This window comes from Balaenoptera acutorostrata, chromosome 1 (assembly GCF_949987535.1).
Source record: "Balaenoptera acutorostrata chromosome 1, mBalAcu1.1, whole genome shotgun sequence".
NCBI lineage: Eukaryota > Metazoa > Chordata > Mammalia > Artiodactyla > Balaenopteridae > Balaenoptera > Balaenoptera acutorostrata.
The window spans coordinates 136,131,426-136,158,515 of record NC_080064.1 but is presented as its reverse complement, the minus strand read 5'-3'; the positions used below and the strand labels follow the sequence as shown (position 1 = coordinate 136,158,515).

At 35.7% G+C, this 27,090-nt stretch overlaps 1 protein-coding gene and 1 non-coding gene across 6 annotated transcripts in view; both read left to right on the top strand.

Annotated features, from left to right (window-relative positions):
• COP1 (COP1 E3 ubiquitin ligase) overlaps positions 1 to 27,090 on the top strand; it is a 279,203-nt gene that overhangs the window by 153,136 nt on the left and 98,977 nt on the right. For all 5 annotated transcript variants that reach the window (XM_007165364.3, XM_057544833.1, XM_057544840.1 and 2 more), the window contains 3 exons: positions 6,961 to 7,104; positions 9,457 to 9,565; positions 10,339 to 10,420. In XM_007165364.3, coding sequence (XP_007165426.3) covers positions 6,961 to 7,104; positions 9,457 to 9,565; positions 10,339 to 10,420 — 335 coding nt within the window. The remainder of the gene's footprint in view (positions 1 to 6,960; positions 7,105 to 9,456; positions 9,566 to 10,338; positions 10,421 to 27,090) is intronic.
• On the top strand, positions 22,050 to 22,132 carry LOC114237561 (small nucleolar SNORD12/SNORD106). Its single transcript, XR_003623098.2, has one exon. It is a non-coding gene; the product is annotated as a small nucleolar SNORD12/SNORD106 (small nucleolar RNA).

Genomic DNA, 27,090 nt, shown 5'->3' with positions numbered 1-27,090 from the left:
TCAAGATTAGATGCGATTCCCCAAAGAAGTCCATGGAGATTAAAAGGAGGTGAGGGACAAGGACTGAGCTCTGGGATACGTGAGTGTGAAAGTGGAGACAGGAGGAGGAATGAACAATGCATACTGTGATGGAGCTGCCAGTGAGGTGGGAGAAAAGTCAACTCTGTTGAGGACGGAGTGATCATCTAAGTCAGGTGTTGCTGACATTCAAGTAAGATAAGAACTCAGACTTGACTATTAGATTTAGCAAACTGAAGGTCATTGTTGACCTTGATAACAGCATTTTCAGTGGTGGAGGTGAAAACTTCATTCCAGTGGGTTAAAGGGAAAGGGAGAAGAGGAATTGGAATCGGTGAGTATGGACAACTCTTTTGGTAAATTTCTGCAATCAGAAAGGAAAGGAACCCTAAACAGAATTAGGGTTGTAAGAGATGTTTTGTTTGTGTTTCACTTAAAGGAAGAAAACATATTGAAAGGCTTATGGGAAAGATCCAGGAGAATGGAAGAAATGAATGATACAGGAGAGAGGTGGAGAATTGAGGAAGCAATCCTAGAGTAGGCAAGCAAAGCTGGGATCTAGTGTACAAGTAGACGTGTTGGTCAGATCTAGGAGTGTGGATCCTTCACTCAACGACCAGAGGATGTGATGGTGGTAGCCTTTGGAAATTACCTTCTCATTCTTTTTTTTGTTTGTTTTTGATAAACTAGAGAGCAAAATAATCTGTTGAGAGTGATTAGGAGGAAAGAGATATGGGAAATTTGAGAAGAATGAAGAAAGTATGTACCTTTCTTTTAAGCAAATGGGAAAGTATATGGGACAAGGGAAATTTACCATAAACCTAGGCAGTGTTAGAGCTCCACCTGAGGATGGTGATCATGCATTTAAAATGTGATGGGAGAACATGTTTTTTTCTCTAGCCATGTTCAACTGTGCCAGTTCAAGCGTAGAGTGAGTAGAGAGCTAGATTTAACTAGGGTTAGAGTTTTGCCAAAGAAGTTAGGTATAAGAAATAAGAGAATTAAAAATGGTAAAGGAGTACAGAGTTATATGTGAGGGAGTCCTAATTATTGGCTACATAACTTGTGGTGGGTAAAGAAAAAGTGAATATGGAAGTCATGGAGGGACAGTGGTGATAAAATCAGTGAATTTTTAGGTCCCCATGGGCTTAAAGGCCTGAAGGATTGTTGGAGCCAGCGAGTTAGCTGGAACAAATGGAAGTGGTTGTCAGAAAGCCGTGTGTCATAAATTGAAATTATGGAGGGAATGAAGTTGTTGGTAATCAAAAAGTCTAGGATATGATCATGGTTGTGTGAGATGGAAGTGAGCAGAATAAAAGATCTTTGGAGAAGGGAAAGTCAAGAAACTGATAGACTAGAGTATTAGAATAATCATCTATGTGATTATTGAAATGATTAAGAATTATGACAAGGGTAGATTTGGAGAGAGTGATATTGAGCTGAAAGTTAAAATTTCCAAGAACTCATGGATTGGTAGAAGGAGTAACAAGGATCAAATTGCATGATATAAGTTACAGGAGATTTTGAGCCTGGGAGGTTTTAGGGAGGAGGGAGAATGGCTGGAAGAAGCTGTGCATAGCAAGGAGGACACTGACTTTATCTCCAAGTCTATTTGGACATGGAACGTGAGAGGGCTTTAGGGGAATCGGCATTTTCAGGGAGGAGCTGGGTTTCAGTTAGATTTAGAAAATAAATGGAACATTCAGAGACGAAATTGCAATTATTAGTGGTGTTAATCTGGATGGAGAAAGGTTTAGCTTTATTTAACTATATTAAAAAGCATGTGATTTTTGACCTAGCACTTCATAATCCAGGTATATTTAAGGATATTCTTGCATATGTGAAAAATGACACACATAGAAGGGTATTTATTTTATTGCAGCATTGTTTAACAGTGAAAGACTAGATAGTAAATGTTCCTTGCTAGACTGGTTAAATAATTTATGATATACCCATATGTTGGAATTCTGTACAACCACTGGGGGAAAAATGAGGTAGCCCTAATATGTACTGATGTGACATGATTGTCAAGATACTATTAGGGGTGGGGGGAAGAGGGTGATGTGCAAATCAGTATGTACAATATCATCCAATATGTTTAATTAAAAAAAGAATATGAATACACATATGCTTATTCATGCATAGGGTAACTCTAGCAGGATGCACAAACTGTAACTATTAATTGTCTCTAGGGAGGCCAGTCGGGTGCTTATTTGGCAAGATTGGGAGGGAGACTTGCTTTTCTCTGTATGCTTTTTGAACCATTGCCTATACATATATGTATTTTTAAAAATAAAATAAGTTTTAAGAAAAGATTCAAGTCAGGTTGTGAAGGATCTTCGGTAATGGAGTTTGGATTTTTCATGGTAGTAAATGAAGATAATTATGTGAATAGAGCTGTGTTTTAGGAAATGTTACCTACTATCAGTCCTTCAAATGGATTAGAACAGATAAAAGTCAGGACTGGCAGACTTGTAAGGAGGCTATTGCAATAGTCCAGGTTTGTGTCAACGCATCTTTCTGCAAATGTCTCAGATGTGCTTTGGTTTAACGTCCTGGTTTTCCATCAGCTAGGTCAGTGTTTGGCACATAGCAGGCACGCTGGTTATTTGATGGATGAGAATATTCAAGCATCATCCATTTTCTTCCAGTGGGCCTTCGTAATCACTGACTCTTGAATTCCTGTGGCATGTTTTGTTCTTATCATTTGGCAGTTGCTTATTTTAATTGTAATAATAATAAATTTTTCCCACTAATTATAAACCCTGTGAGGCTACTTTGCTCTTTTTTTCTCCCTCCATTTAAATTGTTGCACAGGATGAATTATGATATGTCATTACCATCATATATAAAATGTAGTAGGTACCATTATTTTATGTTATTATTACTGTTTATCTTGCCTTTGTGTGTGTTCCTTGAAGACTAGCCCTTGTGTTCTCATTAAAATGGGAGTTTTGCATAGTGATTGAGAGCATAGACTCTGAAACTAGATGACTTGACTTAGAATTATCCAGTGAACTTTGAGCGAATTACTTAACGTTAGTATACCTCAGTTTCCTTATCTATACAGTAGAGATTTGAAGATTAAATATATTTTATGTAAAGTGCTTAAAACAATACTTGACACATAGTGTTAATTATGTTATGGAAGTTTCGCCGTTACTATTGATTTGGAAGAAAGTCAGTTGAATAACCTCAGTTCTTATGTACTTTACCTGTGTTTGTGTTCCTTAAAGTTCTGCTCTTTTCATTAAAAAGGCCATTTCTGAACCTTTCTTTGTTTCCTTGAAATTATAGCAGCCCCTGTCTCTTGGAGCACACTAACATGGTAATTAATTGGACCTTTAACAACTTTGTTCACTTTACATTTTCTTTTTTTTTAATTTATTTTTTATTTCATTCTATTTTTTAAATTTATTTTTGGCTGCATCGGGTCTTAGTTGCGGCACGCGGGCTCTTCCTTGCGGCGCTCGGCTTCCCTCTAGTTGTGGCATGTGGGCTTCTTTCTAGTTGTGGCACACAGGCTCCAGAGTGTACAGACTCAGTAGTTGCAGCGTGCGGGCTCCAGTGCACATGGGCTCTGTAGTTGTGGCACACAGGCTTGGTTGCCCCGCGGCATGTAGAATCTTAGTTCCCTGACCAGGGATCGAACCTGTGTCCCCTGTATTGGAAGGCGGATTCTTAATCACTGGACCGCCAGGGAAGTCCCCACTTTACATTTTCTTTTGATAAATTGGATTCTAGTGTTCAGGGATATTAATTCACCTTGTTCACCTAATACATGTTTTATAATTACAAAAAAATATGACAGTGAGAATACTGACAAAATTCCCTTCTTGAGGTGTTGACGTCTTTACATTGCTTTATGCTACACTGTACTAGATGTATGCATTAATCAGGTGTCCTGTGTGGCCTGTTGCCTTGATGCTTAATCACGTGACTGATGGCCCTTTTGACAAAGAATACAGCCAGTTTCCCACAGCTGAATTACATTTTACAGCTGCTTAAATAAATCACTTTTTAAAAACAGTTGAAACAATCCAAGTGTGAAAGACAAATGCAGTTTATTTTCATGTTTAATTAAGTCCCCATTCATATAATTTTTCAAAATGTTTATTTTTTAAATTTAAAAAGTTCTATGAAACTGAATTTATTATTACAATTAACTTTCATAAACCACTTGTTTTATTACTGGTGATAGTGGATAGCAGAAATGAATTTTGTATAACAAGACTTCTTACAGTTCTGTTTTGAATTTCATTGCACAAGCAAGTATGTTTTAATTTGTTTACCTTTTATTTCGTTTTTATTTCAGCCTAACCATTGTTTATTCTTTTTGTTTGTTTTATCAGATTTCATAAATTAAAACAGTTGAAATACTGTATTGTGAAATAAAAACCCATCTATTTTGGATTAGCTCTCTGCACCTGAAAACTACATTATTCTTTTGAGTTATTCCATGATCTGTTTCTAGAGTCTAACTTTGTTTTCTTAGGGAACAAATATGATTAAATCTCTGTGAGGTTGGGAACAAATGATTCATGTTTGGAAGTACTTAAATTCTGAGTCTTAATTACGTGGAAGTACTTGCATTTTTTTTTTTAAAGGAAGCTGTTTGTCTTCTTTTTCCTTTTAACCAGAATTTACTAGAAATAATACTATTCTTTATACTTTTTGATCAATATTTCTATTAAAATCTTGTTTTTAAACTACAGAGAACCTCAATATCGTAGAATATTAAAAAAGGATACTATCTAGGTCCTTGTAATACTAACATATTAAGAAGAAAACATAACCAGAATGTAAGAAAACGATAGCAGTAAAGTCAAAACAAAAAGTTAATTTTTTAGTATGAGAGTTAATAATGATCTGATATAGCTAAAAAGTAACCTTTGTTGAAAAAAGAGAGCTGTGTTGAATAACGGGGTAGCAAAGGAAGAAACAATAGACTCAATTACTTATTTAATATCATCAAATCCATTCCTTTGACAGCATTTTAATTTATATGCCAGTTTTCTTACTGCAGTATCTTTTGACTTTTATTTTAATAAGTTAGTGTTTAAACTTTTTTTGTATTAAAAACAAATAATTTGGAAGTGGCATGTTGACTTTTACTGGTACAACATTTGGAATGTTTTTGACTTATTAGCCATGCATGTTTGTAGGAGGAGGAAAAGTATTTAGAGATAACATAACTGGTATTCCCTTGAAGTCTCAGCCATAACAAAATTTCCTAAGTTAAGGATAGGATTTCAGTTCTGATAACTCTGTCCTTTGACAGACACAGTAATCTTTCTCCTTCTGTGGCGTGAGGCTGAGTATAAATTGAGTTGGGATAGATGAATAGTTGCCATCGATACAGTTATGTTGGATTAGAGTCCGCAGGGCAGATGACATTAGCTGAGACAGCAGTTCAGCTGAAATTGTTGTACAGATAAATCTATTGCATTGCTACATAGTCATACTGTATTGGAGGGAGCATTTGCTGAATTGTGCAATAGTCAATGACATTTAATCAAATTCCTTTAAAAAATTTATAAAATTAAGGAAGGATTTAAAGCTATAATGAAAACTGAGCATTTAAAAGTGTATTTTTATGGGAAGTATTCTTAATGTGTCCTTATTTTCCTTATTCATTATCAGCTTAGCAAAGCTTCTTATTATATTATTAACTAACCATATATTTTTTGGTAAAAGGATATCACAGTTAATCTATGCAGAAAAGTATGTCATGTAGGTATTTGTATGCATTTAGTAAATGCTTGAAATATGCAGAGCACTAGCATATCATTTTAGCCACTCACAAGATGCTTTGGGCAAGTTACCTCAACTCTAGTCCTCAGTTTTCTCATATGTAAAATGTGGATAAATTAATACCTATCTCATAGGGTTATGATGAGAATTAAATGAGTTAATATGTGCAATGGTTATAGTTAGTGAGTGGTCAATGAATGTTTATTATTATTATATAATTAGTTGAAGATCAGTAAGAATTCTTATGTATTCTCTAATTTTATGAATAAGCTTCTAGAAAGATACTTAATTCATTGAGAAATAATGTATGTGATGATTCATTTTACTCTTAATTCCATTAGGTCACTTAGTATTCTTGCTGATTATGTAACAACTTTTTTAGGACTCCAAGTTGAGGTCTATAAAGGTGAATAAAGCCTTGTGCTCTGCTTTGAAGTAGCTTATTTTGAAACTTGTATTAAAAAGTCAGAGAGGGGTGAATTTCCTAAGTAACTTGAATTGGAGAGATTTTTAGTTTTTCCCTTGTTTGTTTGTGGCTCATAAATCAGAGAGATCATATTTGATTGGGAGATTAGAAATGGATTGGGGGAAAACATAATGATTACTCAAAGATTCCATTCTTATGTGTATTTTATCCTTTTGTCATCACCTCTTCCTTAATTGCTTCAGTAATTCAGCTTGTGTACTCATTTATTTATTAAAATAACTTTAAAATTGTGAAATCCTATCACCCCCATTGTATGGTAGGAAGGGAAATAGCTAGAATTTATGAAAAGATTTATTGGCAATTCTCTTTTGACGTATTTTTAATATACCAAACTATTGAATCTTCCCTCACTACTTTTACAGTATAACTTGTTAGCCTTGACAGTTGGGTATGTTGTAATATGGTTACTAAAGCCAAGTTGAAAACATGTCAAGTTACTAGGAACACAAGAACCGTCTATGGTTCAGAATTGTGTAGCTGTGCACAGTTCTCCACCACTTGTAATTTTATATGCCTTGATAATGACTTAATCTGGACATAAGGCCTAGTACAATTTGAGGTCATTTCAAGTAGATCTATTATCCTTGTAGACAGAATCACTTTAGAAATAGAAAAAAACAAATTCTGAAATGTTGTCACTGTAAACATCACAAGGGTAGGTAGGTAGTCTTACTGACCCGCATATGTACTTTTTCCCTTAGTATTGAATTTGACCGGGATTGTGACTACTTTGCAATTGCTGGGGTTACAAAGAAGATTAAAGTCTATGAATATGGCACAGTCATTCAGGATGCGGTGGATATTCATTACCCTGAAAATGAAATGACCTGCAATTCCAAAATCAGGTATTGACATTATTTCCTTGGCATAATGCAGTGTGTATAGAACAGTTAGTATCTATAATTAGTATGAGTTTGTTACGGTACCTTTTCGTGAGACTCCTTACTCATTCATGGTGAACACTTTAATTGTGTACAGAGGATACGTCAGAATATCTTTTTTATAGACATGGGTTGCTTTTTCCCTGTGGGGGTTAGTAGTTAGTGTTTTTCTGTTTGCCAAATGAAAATCCTCTTTCTTTCACTTAATCAAATAAAGGTCTTTATTGTAGATGGCCTTTCATGGGGTATTGAATGAAGGATTACTGTAGCCCAATGAATAGTGTCTCAGAGTCAAGAATTTTTCCTCTAGCATGCGTATATCTAAACATTATAATTGTTTACAGTTTTAAGAATTCTTTTCAGAAGAATATTTTGCTTCTTTTCATGAGGGCATAGTATTTAAGTTTCATGTATTAGGGATTAGAGTTCATAATGAGTGCTTTTTAAATCTGGAGTACCGTTAAGGCTGCAGAAACTGGACCCTACTTCTGATCTCCACCCCCGCCCCACCCCCAAATCTTGGAGGAATCCTAGAATCTGTATTTTTAAAACAAGCTTCCCTGTTTTCATAGGCACTGGCTTAAAAGGGAGTGATGTAAGGAAATCACTTAATAATAAATTTATTTAGAACTTAGAACATTTTCCAGTCATCCTTGTACCTTTTTTATCTGGATGAATGACACATATAGTCTGTGTGTATATGTGCTCCTTTTAATAATGTTAATAATATAGCAAGTATTGTAGTCTTTATTTGTTATAGTTTTCTTTTTTGTTTTCTAATTCATTCATAAAAATGGTAGGCTGGTAGTGCTCATTCATCAGTGGTGCTCATCATTGAGAATCTGTTATAGTTATTAGTTTATATACTTTATTCCTAAGTGAAAAGAATACAACGTAAAACATAACTTTATTGAATTCCTATGTGGCAGGCATTGTCCTAAGTGCTTTGTCTTAAGCTGACCATTGTTGCCCCATTTTATACACAAGGAAGCTGAAGCACAAAAAGGTTCATTAACTTGCTTAAGATTGCACAGCTATTCTCTGGAGGAGCCAGGATTCAAACAGAAGTCGTTTGGTTCCAGAATCTGTGCTCCTAACCATTTCATGCTACTCATTTATAAAATAGAGGCTCTAATAGTAATACCTATTTCATAGGATTGTACTTTAAGTAAATCCACATAATGCACTCAGCACAATACTTGGCCCACATCAAGTAAATGTTACTATAATGAAAATATGGATTAGAGGGTTTACCTTTTCTGTCTTGACATATGTAAAAATTGTGGCAGTACTGTATGCACCTTGGAATAAAGAGAAGGAAACAGTTCAAGGCTGGAAACTATGGGCTTGGGGCTGAAAGGATCAATATGTAAGCTTGCCTAAAACCAATTTGGAGCTCACCAATTGTGAAAGTGAACTAAATTACCCAAAGCCGCAGCTAGTAAGTTGCAGATCTGGAATTTAAGCTCAGGTCTATCTAAATCCAAGGCTCTTAACTGTTCCATATAATTTCTCCCAGAAATTCTAATAAGTGTATTTAAAGTTGCAAATGAACTCTTACAACCCCTAAAATTTAGCATGAATGCAACTAGTAGAGAGCAAAAAAGCTTTGTGTTCAAATGCTTGGAAATCACCTAGGTTAATTGCTTTGCTTTCTAGGTGACTTTTTTCTTTAACATACATTAGCTTTACTGTATGCATGATGTGCATATGTGTCTAACCAAAAGAGTGTATTTTTAGATGTCACATTCTCAGTTTTGAAACATTTGAGAATAGCTGAAACCATAAATGTTAAAAGTTTAATTCTAACTGTTAAATGCATTTAATTGAAATTTCAGTCATACACTTATATTAGTTAAGATTTGGGTGTAAATACAGAAATCCAATTCAAACCAGTTTATTGGTTTATATGATTGGGCACAACTGGATCCAGGGGCCTAAACACTCTGATTAGATCTCTGTCATTCTGCCATGGCATGTTCGTGCCCCCTTGGCCTCTATTATCTTCACTTACAGACATGCTTTTCTCACGTATCAAGGATGGCCAGTAGCAACTTTAGGCTCATCATATCCATCTTCCAGCTCGTGATGAGCGTGAAAAGTGGTTACAGGTCATAACTTGGTAGTTTCAATGGAAAAATCTGGGAATTATTTGATACCTTTCTTCCCAGATGTATTGTGGGCAGAATAATGATTGTGAACTCACGTAAACCATTTTGAAAGGGTTCTAATCTTTCTGAACACATCAAAATTCTTTGTACCCATTGTTATTTATTTTTATGTGAAATGAGGCTTAACTGTATTCCTTTCTTTCAGCTGTATCAGTTGGAGTAGTTACCATAAGAACCTGTTAGCCAGCAGTGATTATGAAGGCACCGTCATCCTATGGGATGGATTCACAGGACAGAGGTCAAAGGTCTATCAGGTAAATAAGGATACTAGTTACTTGTTTTAAAAATCACATTTTCAGTTTTTAATAATTGTAGAGCTTCATGTGTTTTTTTTTTTTTAAGTGGGACTCCTGATATTCATCCCACTTTTTTTTTTAATTAATTAATTAATTAATTAATTTATTTATTTATTTTTGGCTGTGTTGGGTCTTCGGTTCGTGCGAGGGCTTTCTCCAGTTGCGGCAAGCGGGGGCCACTCTTCATCGCGGTGCGGGGACCGCTCTTCATCGCGGTGCGCGGGCCTTTCTCTATCGCGGCCCCTCCCGTTGCGGGGCACAGGCTCCAGACGCGCAGGCTCAGCAATTGTGGCTCACGGGCCCAGCTGCTCCGCGGCATGTGGGATCTTCCCAGACCAGGGCTCGAACCCGTGTCCCCTGCATTAGCAGGCAGATTCTCAACCACTGCGCCACCAGGGAAGCCCGCTTCATGTGTTTTATAGTTACAAATTTAAAGTCATTATTTAGCATTTTCTATACCTACGTAATTCCAAAGAGATGCTTCTCTGAAACATCTCTTCAGACTTTTTGCATTTGTAGAATGCATCAAATGAATTTCCAAAAGCAGTAATTTTGTAAATGTGTATATAAAAAGTTTAGGAGCTACTTTGCATCTCATTTGTTTTCATAGCCAGTTCTTTTCCCTCCCACCATAGTGACAAATTGGTATCAAGTTTGTTTGTTTGTTTTGCTTTATTTATTTTAAGATCTATATTCTGTTTGAGACTACTTTGTCTTCTTTCTCCATCCAGGAGCATGAGAAGAGGTGTTGGAGTGTTGACTTTAATTTGATGGATCCTAAACTCTTGGCTTCGGGTTCTGATGATGCAAAAGGTACTATTTGAGTCCCCTCCCCCAACTTAATTCCTTTTACTGACAGAGATGCAGATATTTATTGAAACTCATAACAATCCTTTGTGATTACTGATTATTCTAAACATAATCTACTAAGCACAAAAATCTGTATTTCTTGGAGTGAAAGAAAAATGAATATGCTGCATCTTCATTTTGATAATGTTTTCTGGGTTCATGCCACACTGTGACATTTTTATAACCAGTTCCTTTATATATACCATGAAATGAACTTTAGACATCTCTGTATTTTGAATTATATTAAATTCTGAGTGCATACCAAAATCTTTTAATGAAGTTTATCTTGTTTCAAGGCAAAAATTCTACACCTCTTTCTGCCAATTTTTTTTTTAATGAATTTATTTATTTATTATTTTTTTAATTTTTGGCTGTGTTGGGTCTTCATTGCTGTGTGCGGGCTTTTTTCTCTAGTTGTGGTGAGCGGGGGCTACTCATCGTTTCGGTGCACGGGCTTCTCATTGTCATGGCTTCTCTTGTTGCGGAGCACGGGCTCTAGGCGTGCGGGCTTCAATAGTTGCGGCACGTGGGCCCAGTTGTTGTGGCTTGCGGGCTCTAGAGCACAGGCTCAGTAGTTGTGGTGCATGGGCTTAGTTGCTCCACGGCATGTGGGATCTTCCCGGACCAGGGCTCGAACCCATGTCCCCTGCATTGGCAGGCGGATTCTTAACCACTGCGCCACCAGGGAAGCCCTTTCTGCCAATTTAATTGACCTCTCTCTTCTATTTTTTTTGGTATATCCATCTTTACTATTCATTCTTTTCTGTTAACCTCACTGTCTTGTTTTGGCCTGGTTCTTCTCATCATTAGATTTATAAAGCCCTGTTAACAAGTTTCTTTTATCTTAGAGTCAGTAGCCTTAATTTCTTTGCCCTTTCCTTCTTTTCAACATGTAACTTGCAGACTAGTGGATAGATAGGCAAGGGTGGCTCTACCATTGAAAACTTTATTTCACAATGATAGAGCTGTCCTATTCTGTAAAAGGGAAATGACGTGACTGGCTTGACTCACAAAAAGTTTTAGATCAAAAAGTAGCAAGTTGTTTACCCACAGTATATATAGATTGTAATACTTTGCTTTGCAATTGCTTTAAGAAATTATCTTCGAATTTCTGAATTATTTAGAGCATTGTGCTACAATTGACATTTTTATGTTGGAATACAAAGTTTCATTAATTAAACTTTTTTTTTTTTTTAAATAATGGAGTGGGGTAGCCTTTATTGAGAATACTTGTGTACTTCCTCAGGAAAATAGAAGTAATTTAAGTAAGAAGAGCAATTTAAGTAGGAAGAGATTTTTTTTTAATTACTTACTGATTTTATTTTTTTTTAATTTATTTATTTTTGGCTGCGTTGGGTCTTCGTTGTGGCGAGCGGGAGCTACTCTTCATTGTGGTGCATGTGCTTCTCATTGCAGTGGCTTCTCTTGTTGCGGAGCACGGGCTCTAGGTGCATGGGCTTCAGTAGTTGTGGCACGTGGTCTCAGTAGTTGCGGCACACGGGTTTAGTTGCTCCGTGGCATGTGGGATCTTCCTAGAGCAGGGATTGAACCCGTGTCCCCTGCATTGGCAGGCAGATTCTTAACCACTGCGCCACCAGGGAAGTCCCTTGATTTTAAATTGTATTAAGATACACATAAAATAAACCATTTTAACCATTTTAAAGTATACTGCTCAGTGGCATTAAGTGCCTTCACATTGTTTTGCATCCTTCACCACTGTCAATCCATAGAACTTTTTTCATATTGCAAACCTGAAACTCTGTTTCAGAAACTGTTTCTGTTTTACTGAAACAGTAACTCCCCATTCCCCCTTCACCAGCCTCTGGCAATCACCTTTCTAATTTCTGTTTCTTGTGACTGGTTTATTTCACTTAGCATAATGTCTTCTAGGTTCATCCATGTTGTAGCATGTGTTAGAATTTTGTTCTTTTATAAGACCGAAAAATAATTCATTGTATGAATATACCACATTTTGTTTCATTTGTTGATGGATAGACACTCGGTTGCTTCCCCTTTTTGGCTATTGTGAATAATGCTGCTATGAACATGAATGGCAAAATATCTCTTCATATCCCTGCTTTAAGTTCTTCTGGGTATATACTCAGAAATGGAATTGCTGGATCATATGATACATACTTAATTTTTTTAGGAACTGCCATTCTGTTTCCCACAGTGGCTGCACCATTTTATATTCCCACCAATAGTACCCAACTATTTACATTTCCCCACATCCTTGCCAATACCTGTTCTTTTATCTTTCCTTTTTTTTTTTAATAATGATTTTAATGGGTATGAAGTGGTATCTTACTGTGGTTTTGCTTTGCTTGCATTTCCCCAGTGATAGTGATGTTGAACATTTTTTCATGTACTTATTAGCCATTTGTATATCTTCTGAGGAGAAAAGTTTATTCAAGTCCTATGCCAATTTTTTAATTGGGTTTTGTTGTTGTTGAGTTTTAAGAGTTCTCTATGTATTCTGAATATTAATCCCTTATCATGATTATCAAATATCCGTTATATATGATTTATTGATAGTGTGCTTTGATGCACACAATTTTTTCATATTGATGAATTCCAAATTGCCTATTTTTTTCGTTTGTTGCCTGTGCCTTTCGTGTCGTATTCAAGAAGTCACTGCCAAATCCAATGTAATAAATTTTTTGGCCTATGTTTGCATCTAACAGTTTTATAGTTTTAGCTCTTACATTTGTGGCTTTGATCCATTTTGAGTTCACTTTTGTATGTGGTGTAAAGTAAGGGTCTGACTTCATTTTTTACATGTGAGTATCCAGTTTTCCCAGAACCACTTGTTGAAAAGATTGTTCTTTCTCCATTGAAAGGTCTTAGCACCCTAGTTGAAAATCATTTTATCATATCTGTGAGGGCTTATTTTTGGACTCTATTCTTTTCCATTGGTCTGTATATTTGTCATTATGCCACTACCATACTGTTTTGATTACCGTAGCTTTGTTTTGAAATCAGGAAGTGAGTCTTCCATTATGTTTTCTTCTTTTTCAAGATTGTTTTGACTATTTTAGGTCTATTAAGATTCCACATAAATTTTAGGATGGATTTCATTCTATTTCTGCAAAAAAACTTCATTGAGGTTTTGTTACAGATTGCATTGAGGCTTATGGATTTAATTGATCTTTTCAAACCAGCTTTTGGTTTCATTGGTTTTCTCTGTTGACTTCCTGATTTTAATTTATTGACTTTTGCTCTAATTTTTATTACTTCCCTCCTGCTTACTTTAGATTTAATTTGCTCTTCTATTTCTAGTTTCCTAAATTGGAAGCTTGGATTATTGATTTTGCATCTTTTTTCTTTGCTTGATATGTGCATTCAGTGCTATAAATTTTCCTCTGAGTGCTGCATCCCACAGATTTTGATAAGTTATATCTTCATTCTCATTTAGTTCAAAATATTCTTAAATTTCACTTGAGGTTTTTTATTTGACTTATGTATTACTTAGAAGCATTTTGTTTGATCTCCAAGTATAATTCCATTGTGGTCTAAGAAATACATTGTATGATTTCCATTCTTTTAAATTTGTTAACGTGTGTTTTATGGCCCAGAATGGATGAATGTTGCATGTGACTTTGAGAAGAATGTGTATCCTACTGTTGTTGGATAAAGTAATATGTAGATATCAATTATATTCAGTTGATTTATGGTGTTGTTGAGTTCAACTGTGTCCTTACTGATTTTCTGCTTGCTGGATCTGTCCATTTCTGATAGAAGGGTGTGACATTTTTGAGATTCTACATGGATCTATGTATTTCTTCTTTTACTATACCACATTGTCTTGATTTGTAGCTTAAGTCTTGAAATCATTTAGTGTGAATCCTTCATCTTTGTTCTTGAAAACGATTTTAGCTCTTTACTTTCTCTGCTTTCCCATAAACAGTTTAGAATCAAGTTGCCAGTACCTACAGACAATCCTGCTGGGATTTTGATTGAGATAGTATTGAATCTATAGATTAATATGGGATGAGTTGATATCTTAATGTATTGAGACTTCCATTCCATGAACATGGTTTATCGCTTCATATTTAGTCCTTTCTGGATTTCTCTTATCATAGTTTTATTGTTTTATAGGTTTTTTTAAAATTAATTATTTATTTATTTACTTATTTTTGGCTGTGTTGGGTCTTTGTTTCTGTGCAAGGGCTTTCCCTAGTTGTGGCAAGCGGGGGCCACTCTTCATCGCGGTGCGTGGGCCTCTCACTATTGCGGCCTCTCTTGTTGCGGAGCACAAGCTCCAGACGCACAGGCTCAGTAGTTGTGGCTCACAGGCCTAGTTGCTCTGCAGCACGTGGGATCCTCCCGGACCAGGGCTCGAACCCATGTCCCCTGCATTGGCAGGCGGACCCCCAACCACTGCGCCACCAGGGAAGCCCTGTTTTATAGTTTTTGAATGCAGATCTTGTACATTATTACAACTAAATAGTTTAATATTTGGTGCTATTGAAAATGGTTTTTAAAATATTAATATCCATTCATTTTTTACTAGTTTAGAGAAAAACAATTGATTTTTTAAATATAAATTACATTTCAACAACCTTGCTAAAGCACTCTTTACTTTTAAGAGATTATGTGTGGAGATTCCTTGGGCCAATCATGTTGGCAAACAGAAACATTAATACCTTTTCATTTTCAACATGCGTGCCTTTCATTTTTTTTTTTCTTGCTTTATTGTACTTGCAGGAACTTCCAGAACAAGAGTGGTGACAGCAAATATCCTTGCCTTGTTCCTGATCTTATGGGGAAAGCTTATAGTCTTTCATCATTAATATGATGTTAGATTTAGGTTTTGCATTAGGCATTTTTTTTTTGTCAAGTTAAGGAAGTTCTATTCTAGTTTGCTGATTTTTTATCATGAATGGATGTTGAATTTTGTCATGCTTTTTCTCTATCTATTGAGATGATTGTATTGTTTTTCAATATCATGAACTATAATGATCTGTTTTTTTTTAGATTAATTTATTTTATTTTATTTATTTTGGCTGTGTTGGGTCTTTGTTGCTGTGCGCAGGCTTTCTCTAGTTGCGGCAAAGGAGGGCTACTCTTCGTTGCGGTGCGCAGGCTTTTCATTGCAGTGGCTTCTCTTGTTGCGGAGCACGGGCTCTAGGCACGCGGGCTTCAGTAGCTGTGGCTTGTGGGCTCAGTAATTATGGCTCGCAGGCTCTAGAGCGCAGGCTCAGTAGTTGTGGCGCACGGGCTTAGTTGCTCCGCTGCATGTGGGATCTTCCCGGACCAGAGCTCCAATCCGTGTCCCCTGTGTTGGCAGGCAGATTCTTAACCACTGCGCCACCAGAGAAGCCCTGTAATGATCTGTTTTCAAATCTTGAGGTAGCCTTACATTTCCAGGAAAAACCTCATCTTGGTCATGATGTATTATCTGTCTTTTCTGTATTGTTAGATTTGATTTGCTAATTTTTTGGGGGGGATTTTTACATCTATGTTTATGAGGGTTATTTTTCTATTCTTGTAATGTCTTTTTTTTTTTTTAATTTTTATTTATTTATTTATGGCTGTGTTGGGTCTTTGTTTCTGTGCGAGGGCTTTCTCCAGTTGTGGCAAGTGGGGGCCACTCTTCATCGTGGTGCGCGGGCCTCTCACTATCGCGGCCTCTCTTGTTGCGGAGCACAGGCTTCAGACGCGCAGGCTCAGTAATTGTGGCTCACGGGCCCAGTGGCTCCGCGGCATGTGGGATCTTCCCAGACCAGGGCTCGAACCCGTGTCCCCTGCATTGGCAGGCAGATTCTTAACCACTGCAACACCAGGGAAGCCCTTGTAATGTCTTTTTGTATCAGGATAATGCTGGCCTCCTAAAATGATTTTCCTTTTCTGTGTGTGTACCCCTGGGTGGAGTGGGTGGAGGGAAGTGATTATTTAGAATTGTTACTGTTTAATTCTTAAATGTTTGGTAGAATTTGTCAATAAAGCTTTCTGTCCTGGAGTTTTCTTTGTTTGAAGGTTTTAACTAAGAACTTAATTTCTTTAGTAGATTTAGGACTGTTCAATTAATCTATTTCTTTTTGAGTGAGCTTTGGTAGTTTGTATCTTTCAGGAATTGGTATTTTGTGTCCTTTCTTTTTTTTATTATTTATGTACTTAGATCAGTATGATGTTAGGTTTATCAATCTTATTGATCTTTTCAAATATCTAACTGATTTTATTGGTTTTTCTGTTTTTCTGTTTTCAGTTTCATTGATGTTTGTCCATTAATTTTTTCTTCTTGCTTTGGGTTTAATTTCTTCTTTTTCTAGGTTGTTACAGTTGAAGTTCATGTCATTGATTTGAGCATTTATCTTTTCTAATATAAATATTTTTTGTTATATATTTCCCTTTAAGCACTACTTCAACTGATCCCACAGATTTTCATATAATATGTTTTTCATTCAATTTAAGATTACATCTGTGACTTCCCCAGTGGTCCAGTGGTTAAGACTCTGTGCTTCCACTGCAGGGGGCACAGGTTTGATCCTTGGTCAGAGAACCACATGCCGCACGGCACAGCCAAAAAATAAATAAATAAAAAACATAAAAATAAATAAAATTACGTCTAATATTTCTTGTGATTGTCTTGCTTGGCTAAGAATTATTTTAAAATATTTTAACATTTTCCATCTTTTTAAAAAAATGTCAGGGCTCTTACTGTTACCGATTTATAGCTTAATTCTTTTATAATTAGAGAACATATTTTTATATAATTTTAATCCTTTTAAATTTGTTTTGATTTGTTTTGTGGTCCTGAATACAATCTACCTTGGTACATATTCCAAGTGCATTGAAAAAATCTATACTCTGCTGTTTGATGGAGTGTTCTATAAGTGTCAGATCAATCTTGTTGATAATATTTTTTTGGTTTTCTGTATCCCCCCTTTTTTGGTCTCCTTGTTTTATTAATTATGAAACAGGAGTGTTGAAATCTAGTTTTATTTCTCCTTTCAGTTATCTTGGGGAAGAGGGTGTTTTGCTTCATTTTGGGGGGAAGCTGTATTGTTAGGGTCAGGAACATTTAGGCATGTTATATTTTCTTGGTGAACTGACCCTTTTATCAGTATTTAATGTCACTCTTCATCCCTATTGATATTCTTTCTTCTGAAACTGCTTTGTTAGATATTCATCAAACCAGTAATTTCATTCTTTTTTCCTTTGGGATTCCAACTGCATGAATGTTAAACCTTTTTATTTTGTCTTATAGGTCCCTGAGACTCTGTCCTTTTCTTGTCAATATTTTTTCCTTTCTTCACATTGAGTAATTTCTCTTCTGTCTTCTCATTCACTAACTTTTATGTGTCCATCTCCCTTTTGCTATGAATTTACCTCAGTGAATCTTTTATGTAAATTACTGTAATTGTTTTAAAATTTTCTATTTTGTTCTTTTTCACAGTTTCTATATCTCTTCTGAGTACGTCTATCTTTCCATTAATTTTAAATGTGTTTATTACTTTTACCCCATGGAACATAGTTACAATAGTTGCTTTAAAATCTGTTTTATAGCATTGCTCTGTTGATTGCATCTTCCTTTGAAAATTCTTCACATTTTCCTGGATTTTTGTATGTTGAGTTATTTTGAGGTTATATGTTAAGCATTTTGAATATTATTTTGTACAACTCTGGGTACTGTTCAGATTTTCTGGAGAGTGCTTTGTTTTGTTTTTTTAAATCGGGCAACCAGTTGGTTTAGATTTTGACTGTAAGTTCTATCTTGCCTATGTGAGTGGTTATTTTACTGTCAGGTCAGTTTTCAAAGCCTTTGCTGTGCTCCATTGGTTTGCCTGATGCATATGCCAGTCAGAGGTTAATCTGGAAATTAGTAGGTCTTTTCAATGCTCATAACCTTTGCCATTCTACTTTGTGTCCATCTTGCACATAGAACTCAGAAGTAACTACAAGACTTATGCTGTTCATACACAGAAGTATGGGATCTCCTTTTCCAGTGCTTTCTTTTTGAAGTTTCTCCTGCACACTCTTCAACCCTCAGAGCCTTTTTTACTGAGGGTTTCTCAAGAAAGTAGGGTTTTCTGTACAGATGAGTTACTCCTTTTTATGGCCATGGAGATGGAGTTTCTCTTGGTGCATTAGCTTCCCATACTGATGCAACTCTGTGACTAAAGCCCTCCCTTGGGGAAAAGTTGAAAGAGTAAAATGATGAAACAAAAGAAAAACAATGAAAATTACTCCCAAACCTCTGGCTTGCAAGAACCCCTTTTATTAGTCTTATGGCCAGATACACAGGGATTTTCCTTAGTTTTTGCTGATTGAGGTACCGACTTTGCCTCTCTATGGGAGAATAGAGGGAGGAACAAAACAGTGTTCTCACCTCCATGTTGGTCACTTCTTAAGTCTTGAATTTCCTCCCCCAAATGACTGGTTTTCCTTATTATTCACATTCCTCAGAGAGTCACTTTCTGTTTTCTTGATAATTGTCCAGAGTAAACTCACAGTGAGAGAGACTGACAGATTACTCTGTCTTGGTTGGTACTAAAATTCCCAAATGCATTTAAGCCTCTCTCAAAAGTGTTACAGGCATACCTCGTTTTATTGCACCTTGCTGATTCTATGTTTTTTACAAATTGAGGACTTATGGTAACCCTGTATAGAGCAAGTCTGTTGGCGCCATTTTTCCAACAGCTTTTGCTCATTTCATGTCTCTCTGTCACATTTTGGTAATTCTCGCAAAATTTCAAACTTTTTCAGTATTTTTATATGTGTTATGGTGATCTGTTATCAGTGATCTTTGGTGTTTCTATTGTAATTGTTTTGGAGTGCCACACACTGCACCTATACAAGATGGCAAACTTAATCGATAAACGTAGTGTGTGTTCTGATTGCTCCACCCCTGTCCGTTCCTCTGTCTCTCTCCTTCTCTTCAGGCCTCCCTATTCCCTGAGACATAACAATGGTGAAATTAGGCCAGTTAATGACCCTCCGTTGGCCTCTAATTGTTCAATTGAACAGAAGAGTTGCACATCTCACTTTATTATTTATTTATTTTTTATAAATCGAAGTATAGTTGATTTACAATGTTTGTGTTAATTTCTGCTGTGCAGCAAAGTGATTCAGTTATACATATATATACATTTTTTTTCATATTCTTTTCCATTATGGTTTAACTATACTGAATATAGTTCTCTGTGCTATACAGTAGGACCTTGTGGTTTGTCCATCCTATATATAATAACTTACATATGCTAACCCCAACCTCCAACTCCATCCCTCTCCCATTCCCCTCCCTGTTGGCAACCACCAATCTGTTCTCTAAGTCTATGAGTCTGTTTCTGTTTCGTAGGTAAATTCATTTGTGTCATACTTTAGATTCCACATATAAGTGATGTCATATGGTATTTGTCTTTCTCTTTCTCACCTCGCTTAGTATGATGATCTCTAAGTCCATCCATGTTGCTGCAAATGACATTATTTCATTCTTTTTTATGGCTGAGTAGTATTCCATTGTATATGTATGTACCACATTTTCTTTATCCATTCCTCTGTTGATGGACATTTAGATTTTATCCATGTCTTGACTATTGTGAATACTGCTGCTTTGAACACAGGGGTGTATGTATCTTTTTGAATTATAGTTTCATCCAGATATATGCCCAGGAGTGGGATTGCTGGATCATATGGCAACTCTATTTTTAGTTTTTTGAGGAACCTCCATACTGTTTTCCATAGTGTCTACACCAACTTACATTTCCACCAACAGTGTAGGAGGGTTCCCTTTTCTCCACACCCTCTCCAGCATTTGTTATTTGTAGACTTTTTGATGACGGCCATTCTGAGCACTGTGAGGTGGTACCTCATTGTTGTTTTGATTTGCATTTCTCTAATGATTAGTTATGATGTTGAGCATCTTTTCATGTGGCACATCTAACTTTAAATCAAAAGCTAGAAATGATTAAGGTTAGTGAAGAAGGCATGTTGAGAGTCAAGATAGGCTGAAAGCTAGGCCTCTTGCACCAAACACTTAGCCAAGTTGTGAATGCTAAGGAAAAGTTCTTGAAGGAAATTAAAAGTGTTATTCCAGTGAACACACAGATGATAAGAAAGTGGAATAGCCTTATTGCTGATATGAAGAAAGTTTTAGTGGTCTGGATAGAAGATCAAATATTCCCTTAAGCCAAAGCCTAATCCAGAGCAAGGCCCTAACTCTCTTCAATTCTATGAAGGCTGAGAGAGGTGAGGAAGTTGCAGAAGAAAAGTTTGAAGCTAGCAGAGGTTGGCTCATGTGGTTTAAGAAAAGAAACTGTCTTTACAACATAAAAGTGCGCAGTGAAGCTGCAAGTGCTGATTAGAAGCTGTTGCAAATTATCCAGAAGATCTAGTTAAGATAATGAAGGTGGCTCCACTAAACAACATATTTTCAATGTAGATGAAACAGTATTATATTGAAAGAAGATGCCATCTAGGATTTCCATAACTAGAGAAGAGAAGTCTGTGCCTGGTTTCAAAGCTTTAAAGGACAGGCCGACTCTTGTTGGGGCTAAAGCAGCTGGTAATTTGAAATTGAAGCCAGTGCTCATTTGCCATTTTGAAAATTGTAGGGCCCTTAAGAATTATGCTAAATCCACTCTGCCTGTGCTCCTTAAATGGAACAACAAAGCCTGCATGAATGCACATCTGATTACAACATGGTTTGCTGAATATTTCAAGCCCACTGTTGAGACCTCCTGCTCAGAAAAAAAGATTCCTTTCAAAATAGTACTGCTCATTGACAATGCTCCTGGTCATCCAAGACCTCTGATGGAGAGAGACAATGAGATTAATGTTTTTTTCATGCCTGCTAATACAACATCCATTCTACAGCCTATAGATCAGGGAGTAATTTCAACTTTCAGATCTTATTATTTAAGAAATACATTTTGTAAGGCTATATCTGCCATAGATAGTGTGATTCCTCTGATGAATCTGGGCAAAGTCAATTGAAAACAGAGAAATTGTTCATGAAAGGAAGAGTTAATAGATGGGGCAGACTTCACTGCCGTCTTACTTTAAGAAGTTGCTGCAGCCACCCCAAGCCTTCAGCAACCACCATTGTGATCAGTCAGCAGCCATCAACTTAGAGGCAAAACAGTCTACCAGTAAAAAGACTCAGATGATGGTTGCCATTTTTTAGCAATAAAATATTTTTTAATTAAGGTGTGTAAAAATTTTTTTTTGGATATAACGCTACTGCACGTTTAATAGACTGCAGTATAATGTAAACATGGATTTTACATGTATTGGGAAAACAGAAATTTTGTGACTCCCTTTATTACGGTACTTGCTTTATTGTGGTGGCCTGGAACAAAACCCTCAATACAGGAATGCCTGTATTTACTGTTTCTTAAATATATTTATCACTCCTTGACTGTTTGGTGATTTTACTTATAAAATATAGCCTTTATAATAGTTTTATAGTAAGAATATTTTAAATTATTTTAATGTATTTTACACAAAAATATTTAACATTTTTTATACTTGTTGTTTAATCAATTTTTAACCATTATTAACAATGGAAGTTATTTTTTCATTGCATAATTAAATACTCAGTCCTTACAAATAATATTTTTCTGATCTGTATATTTTAAAAATAGTTTAATTCCTCATAAATGATGACTGAACTTTTTTCCCCGACAGATCAACCATGTTGATCTAACTTCTCTAAGCCAGTTGTAAGATAAAAAGTTTAAAAAATAAATAAATAAAAACAGTTTACTTCCAATTATATGTGCACATATTTGCATGTTAAAGAACTGTCAATACCTAGCAAGGTGATCAGAAAAGAGTTTCATGAGCCATTTCATAAGTTCTTTTGGGAAAATGTATTTTCCTTTTAAAATACAAAACCTAAGAGTCATTTCCAATAAATAATCTTGCTTTTGAAATAGAATAAGCACATTCTTTAAAGGTTTTTTCCCCTCCATATATGAGTTTGAAGAATTTAGGCTTTAGGACACCCTAAATTTAGCCTGATTTATTCCAAATTTTCATAGTTGTATATGTTAATGTAAATGTAATATAAAAGTGCTGAATTTGAAATCTTGGTAAATTTTAAAAATTAATTTTACTTAACTCATACTGAATGAAATGCTTCCACTTCTTATCATCAGAGGACTAAAAAATGAACTGCAACATAATAAATAAACAGCATTATGATAACAGTTATCATTCCCATAAGTTATAACTCTACTAAGTATAATATCTCCTGGATCCAAATGAAATTAAAAGGCTTGTGTTGGCCAGCATCCCACATGGACCCCAGTGATCTTTGGCTTCTATTATTCCCACACTTTTTTAGTTCCCCTGCTTCCCCATTGCTCCAGTCTGCATGATACCAGAATACTGTAGAAGTGAAGGTATGTCCCTTCTGAAATTAGTTTATCTGTCTTCATCATTCTCTTTCCATTCACTTGGTTTGGGAGAAGCTAGCTGTGTCATAAGCCCAAATGGTGGGGAACCGAATCCTCACGCCAAGAGCTGTGTTGAGTGAGCTTTGAAGCGAATCCTTCAGCTCAGCTTTACTGTGACCTCTGAACCTTGAGACGGTGAGCCAAAAGCACCCAGCCAAGCTGGTTGGAGATTCCTGATTCTCAGAAACTATGTGACATAGTAAATTTTGTTGTTTTAAGTTGCTAAGTTTTGGGGCAATTTGCTGTGCAACAACAGCTAACTAATGCGACAAGGCCTGTTTTCTCTTTGATGAAGTTTAAAAGAAAAACTTATGTTTGATAATTAGCATTGTCAAAGTACACATCTTTGTGTTTAATCTTTTACACTATTTTAGACTTATCAAATAGTATATATGTTTATGATAGTTTTGGGTGAAGCAGCATTCTCCCTTTTAATTCATTCTGTTTTCTGTAGGATCTAGACAGTAGTTCAGAAGTGCCTTCAGGAGTACCGGATATGAATCATACTCATACTTGCACATTCTCACTAAAGACAGGCTTTCTTACTGTGTCAAACTCCTGGGCCTGTTTCCTTTATCTTTTACAATGAATTCTTTCTTGGGAAGCTTTGTGCAAATAGATATACAGTGGACCCAGTCTGAAAAGCTCAGAAACATAAATCATGCACATTGAAATTGGTACTGGCATTATTATAGATATGTAATGTGTTCTGTTTTTGGAAAAAATAATTTTGAACAAAAGAACTTATGGAGTGTTTAACCCAGACTTTAAAGATTTGTAGATGATAAACCTCACCAATCCTCTAGGGTAGTTGGATTTTTTAAAATTCAGGACTTTTTAATGGGACTTAAGATTCAGGTGATACTCAAAAAAACCAAGAAAACAAAAAAACAAAAACCTTTTCTTTACCTATTAACATTAAACAAACTTGTAATAAAACACTTAGTTATAAGTAAAAAATTCATTTCCTAAAGGCAGCTAGATAGTATTCAGAATAAGTTTTTTTTTGTTTTTTGTTTTTTTTTTAGTCTCCTACATTTTGACATGATTTTCCTAAGGGTCACTATTTTGATTTTTTGCTGAGTGTCACAGGAGACTATATAAATAAGGGCAATGTGTTTTGTTTGATTTAATTGCCTTAGCTCTTCATCTTGAGGATATTTTCTTTTAAATTCGCTTTTGTTTTTTCTTGCCAAAAGGAATTTTCACAATAAATGTTGAGACTGTAATTTTGTAGTTAAAAGAAATTCTTACTATCAGACTTTTAAGAAGAAAGGAACCATAGTTCCTTATTGTGAAGAACATCTCATTTATATTTGTCTTAGACATTTTCTTTTTTTTTTTTGGCCACACCACGCAGCTTGCGGATCTTAGTTCCTCTTAACAGGGATCAAACCCAGGCCCCTGGCAGTGAGAGCACCAAGTCCTAACCACTGGGCTGCCAGGGAATTCCGTCTTAGACATTTTCTTCTGGTACTTTTATTGATTTCTTTCTCCAAAAGATTATACTATTTTACCTTTTGACCTATGATGTTATCTTAGGATATTAAGTTGATTTTAATGTTATTTCATCATATCTGTTGTATTAGTTCCCTAGGACTGCCATAGCAGCGTACCACTACCTGCCTGGCCCCTACAATAGAAATTTATTCTCTCACAGTACTGCAGGCTTAGAAGCCCGGAGTAAGGTATTGGCAGGGCCATTCTCCCTCTGAAGACTCTAGGGAAGACTCCGTCCTTGCTGCCTTCCTAGCTTCTGGTGGTTACGTAGCAGTCCTTGGCATTCTTTTACTTGTAGCTGCATCCAATTTCTGCCTCTCTCTGCACATCTCCTTCTTCACTCTTTGCCTCTGTAGCCAAGTCTCCCTCTCCTTATAAAGATATAAGTCATTGGATATAGGGCCCATCCTATTCCAGTATGACCTCATCTTAACTTGATTACATCTGTAAAGACCCTATTTCAAAATAAGTTGACACTCATAGGTACCTAGTGTTAGGACTTCAACATATCTTTTTGGGGAAAACAATTTAACCCACAATACCTGTTCTATTTAATAACTAATAACTTAAGAAAAGCATTATATTCCTTGTGCATTTTTCTTTTCTGTGCTTTATATATTCAGTGTATCTTTATAGTATTTTAAACCTTAGGTATCCTTACAGTTCAGACAGTTATATTAGATTCTAATATCTTACGTGTTGAAAATTATAACCATGGTGGTTACCATTATGTCTTATTTTTAAAATGTAAATGATTACTCCATTGAGAAAATTACTTTGAAATAAAAGAGACCTCACTTCTAAGTTGGCTGTTGTTCTGTTAGTTCTGGTTCATTTTTGTGACTACTCATATTTAATAGTCATAAAACACTGATATATAACCCTTGTTTGTAAAGGTTCTTAGTGATTAGTAGTGAGGTTATGGGATTAGTAGGTGCTCCATAAATATTTGTTGTGGATTAACTTTGGCTTGCCACACTGTTAGAGTACAGTTCTACCACTTGATATTCTAATCTATAAGTACTACTTGACATGCAGACTTTTAATTACAGCTAGCCATCTCATCTCAGAATTGTGTATCTTAATTGCCTGAACAATTGTATGTTGACTGAAATAGCACATGATTCCTATTGGAAAATAACGTGAAACAAATAAAATATTTCTATTTAAAACTGTTATTTTTTTGTTTTAGTAATGAGTATCTTATGTTTCTCTGGGAAGGCTAATAGATTCATCAGGTTTTAAATAACTTTTTTTATGATTAATTTTTATTCAGAGGTTTCACATATTTAAAGAAATTTTCTGTTCTTGTGAAATTCTATTCATAGAAGATAAATGATCCTGTTCACACAGAGGAAGTCTTTATTCTTATGAAATAACATTCATAGAAGTGGTAGTTGATGGAACCATTTTTATGTTTTTCACTCCTATTTAAAGATCACTGTATTAATAATCCTAAAAAGATTCTAAAATTTTATTATGCCTCCAGCTCTATATTTTGGTTTTCAATTCTGCTTTACACATTAGAATCACTCAGAAAGCTTTTTTTTTTTAATTAATTTATTTATTTTTGGCTGCGTTGGGTCTTCGTTGCGGTACGCGGGCTTCTCATTGCGGTGGCTTCTCTTGTTGTGGAGCACGGGCTCTAGGTGCGCGGGCTTCAGTAGTTGTGGCACGTGGGCTCAGTAGTTGTGGCTCGCAGGCTGTAGAGCTCAGGCTCAGTAGTTGTGGCACACAGGCTTAGTTGCTCTGCGGCATGTGGGATCTTCCTGGATCAGGGCTTGAACCCGTGTCCCCTGCACTGGCAGGTGGATTCTTAACCACTGCGCTACCAGGGAGGCCCCCAGAGAGCTTTTTAAAAAACCACCAATACCTGGACCCCATCTGGGCACTGTCCTGACGAGACATTGGGACCCATAGAACGATGGGTTAGGAAGATTTTTGTTGTTGTTATTGTTAATGTTTGTTATTAATCCTACTGTGCAACCAGGATCGTAACCTATATCTTGAAAGTCTATTTGTATTCTAGTGTCTACTAAGACATTTTTGTTTAAAAATGATATGCTTGCTCTGGTAACTCACAAGATAACATCTCACTTTTATACTTCTGTTTTCAGATCTGACCTGCTCTGATCAGTCAGCTTTTCACTCCCTAATCCTTACAAATCTCAATATATACCATTGGAATGGACTAAATATCAAATATTAAAGCAAAATTTTAAAGTTCAGCTAAGCAATTCTGTCACCTGTTACTTTAGATGTACTAAATCATACAACTAAGTTCCCATGTAAAATTTTAAAATCATGAAATTCTTAATTGAAAGATGAAATAACTGATCCCACGTACTTTAAAAGATATTTGTGTATATATCATATATACAATCTGATATATATCGTACATGTGAAAATGTGTGTGTACATGTGTATGTGAGGTTCTCAAAAGTGTAATAGGTTGGACGAAAAACCATGTAGTTGCCCTACTCATACACACACACACACACACACACTATTTAAAGAATACTAAGGCAAATACACATGTATTTCAGATTGCTTTTTTTAACCTGTCTTTTATGCCTTAGTTATGAGATGTATTGATTATATAATGTTTTCTGACTTTGAAACTAAGCTCTGTTGGTTTAAATATACTGTTCTATTATTCATTCATTCAGTGTAAACATTTTTGATCCTAGTAAACCAAAATTAGATTAGTATGAAAAGACAGCTGTGGCA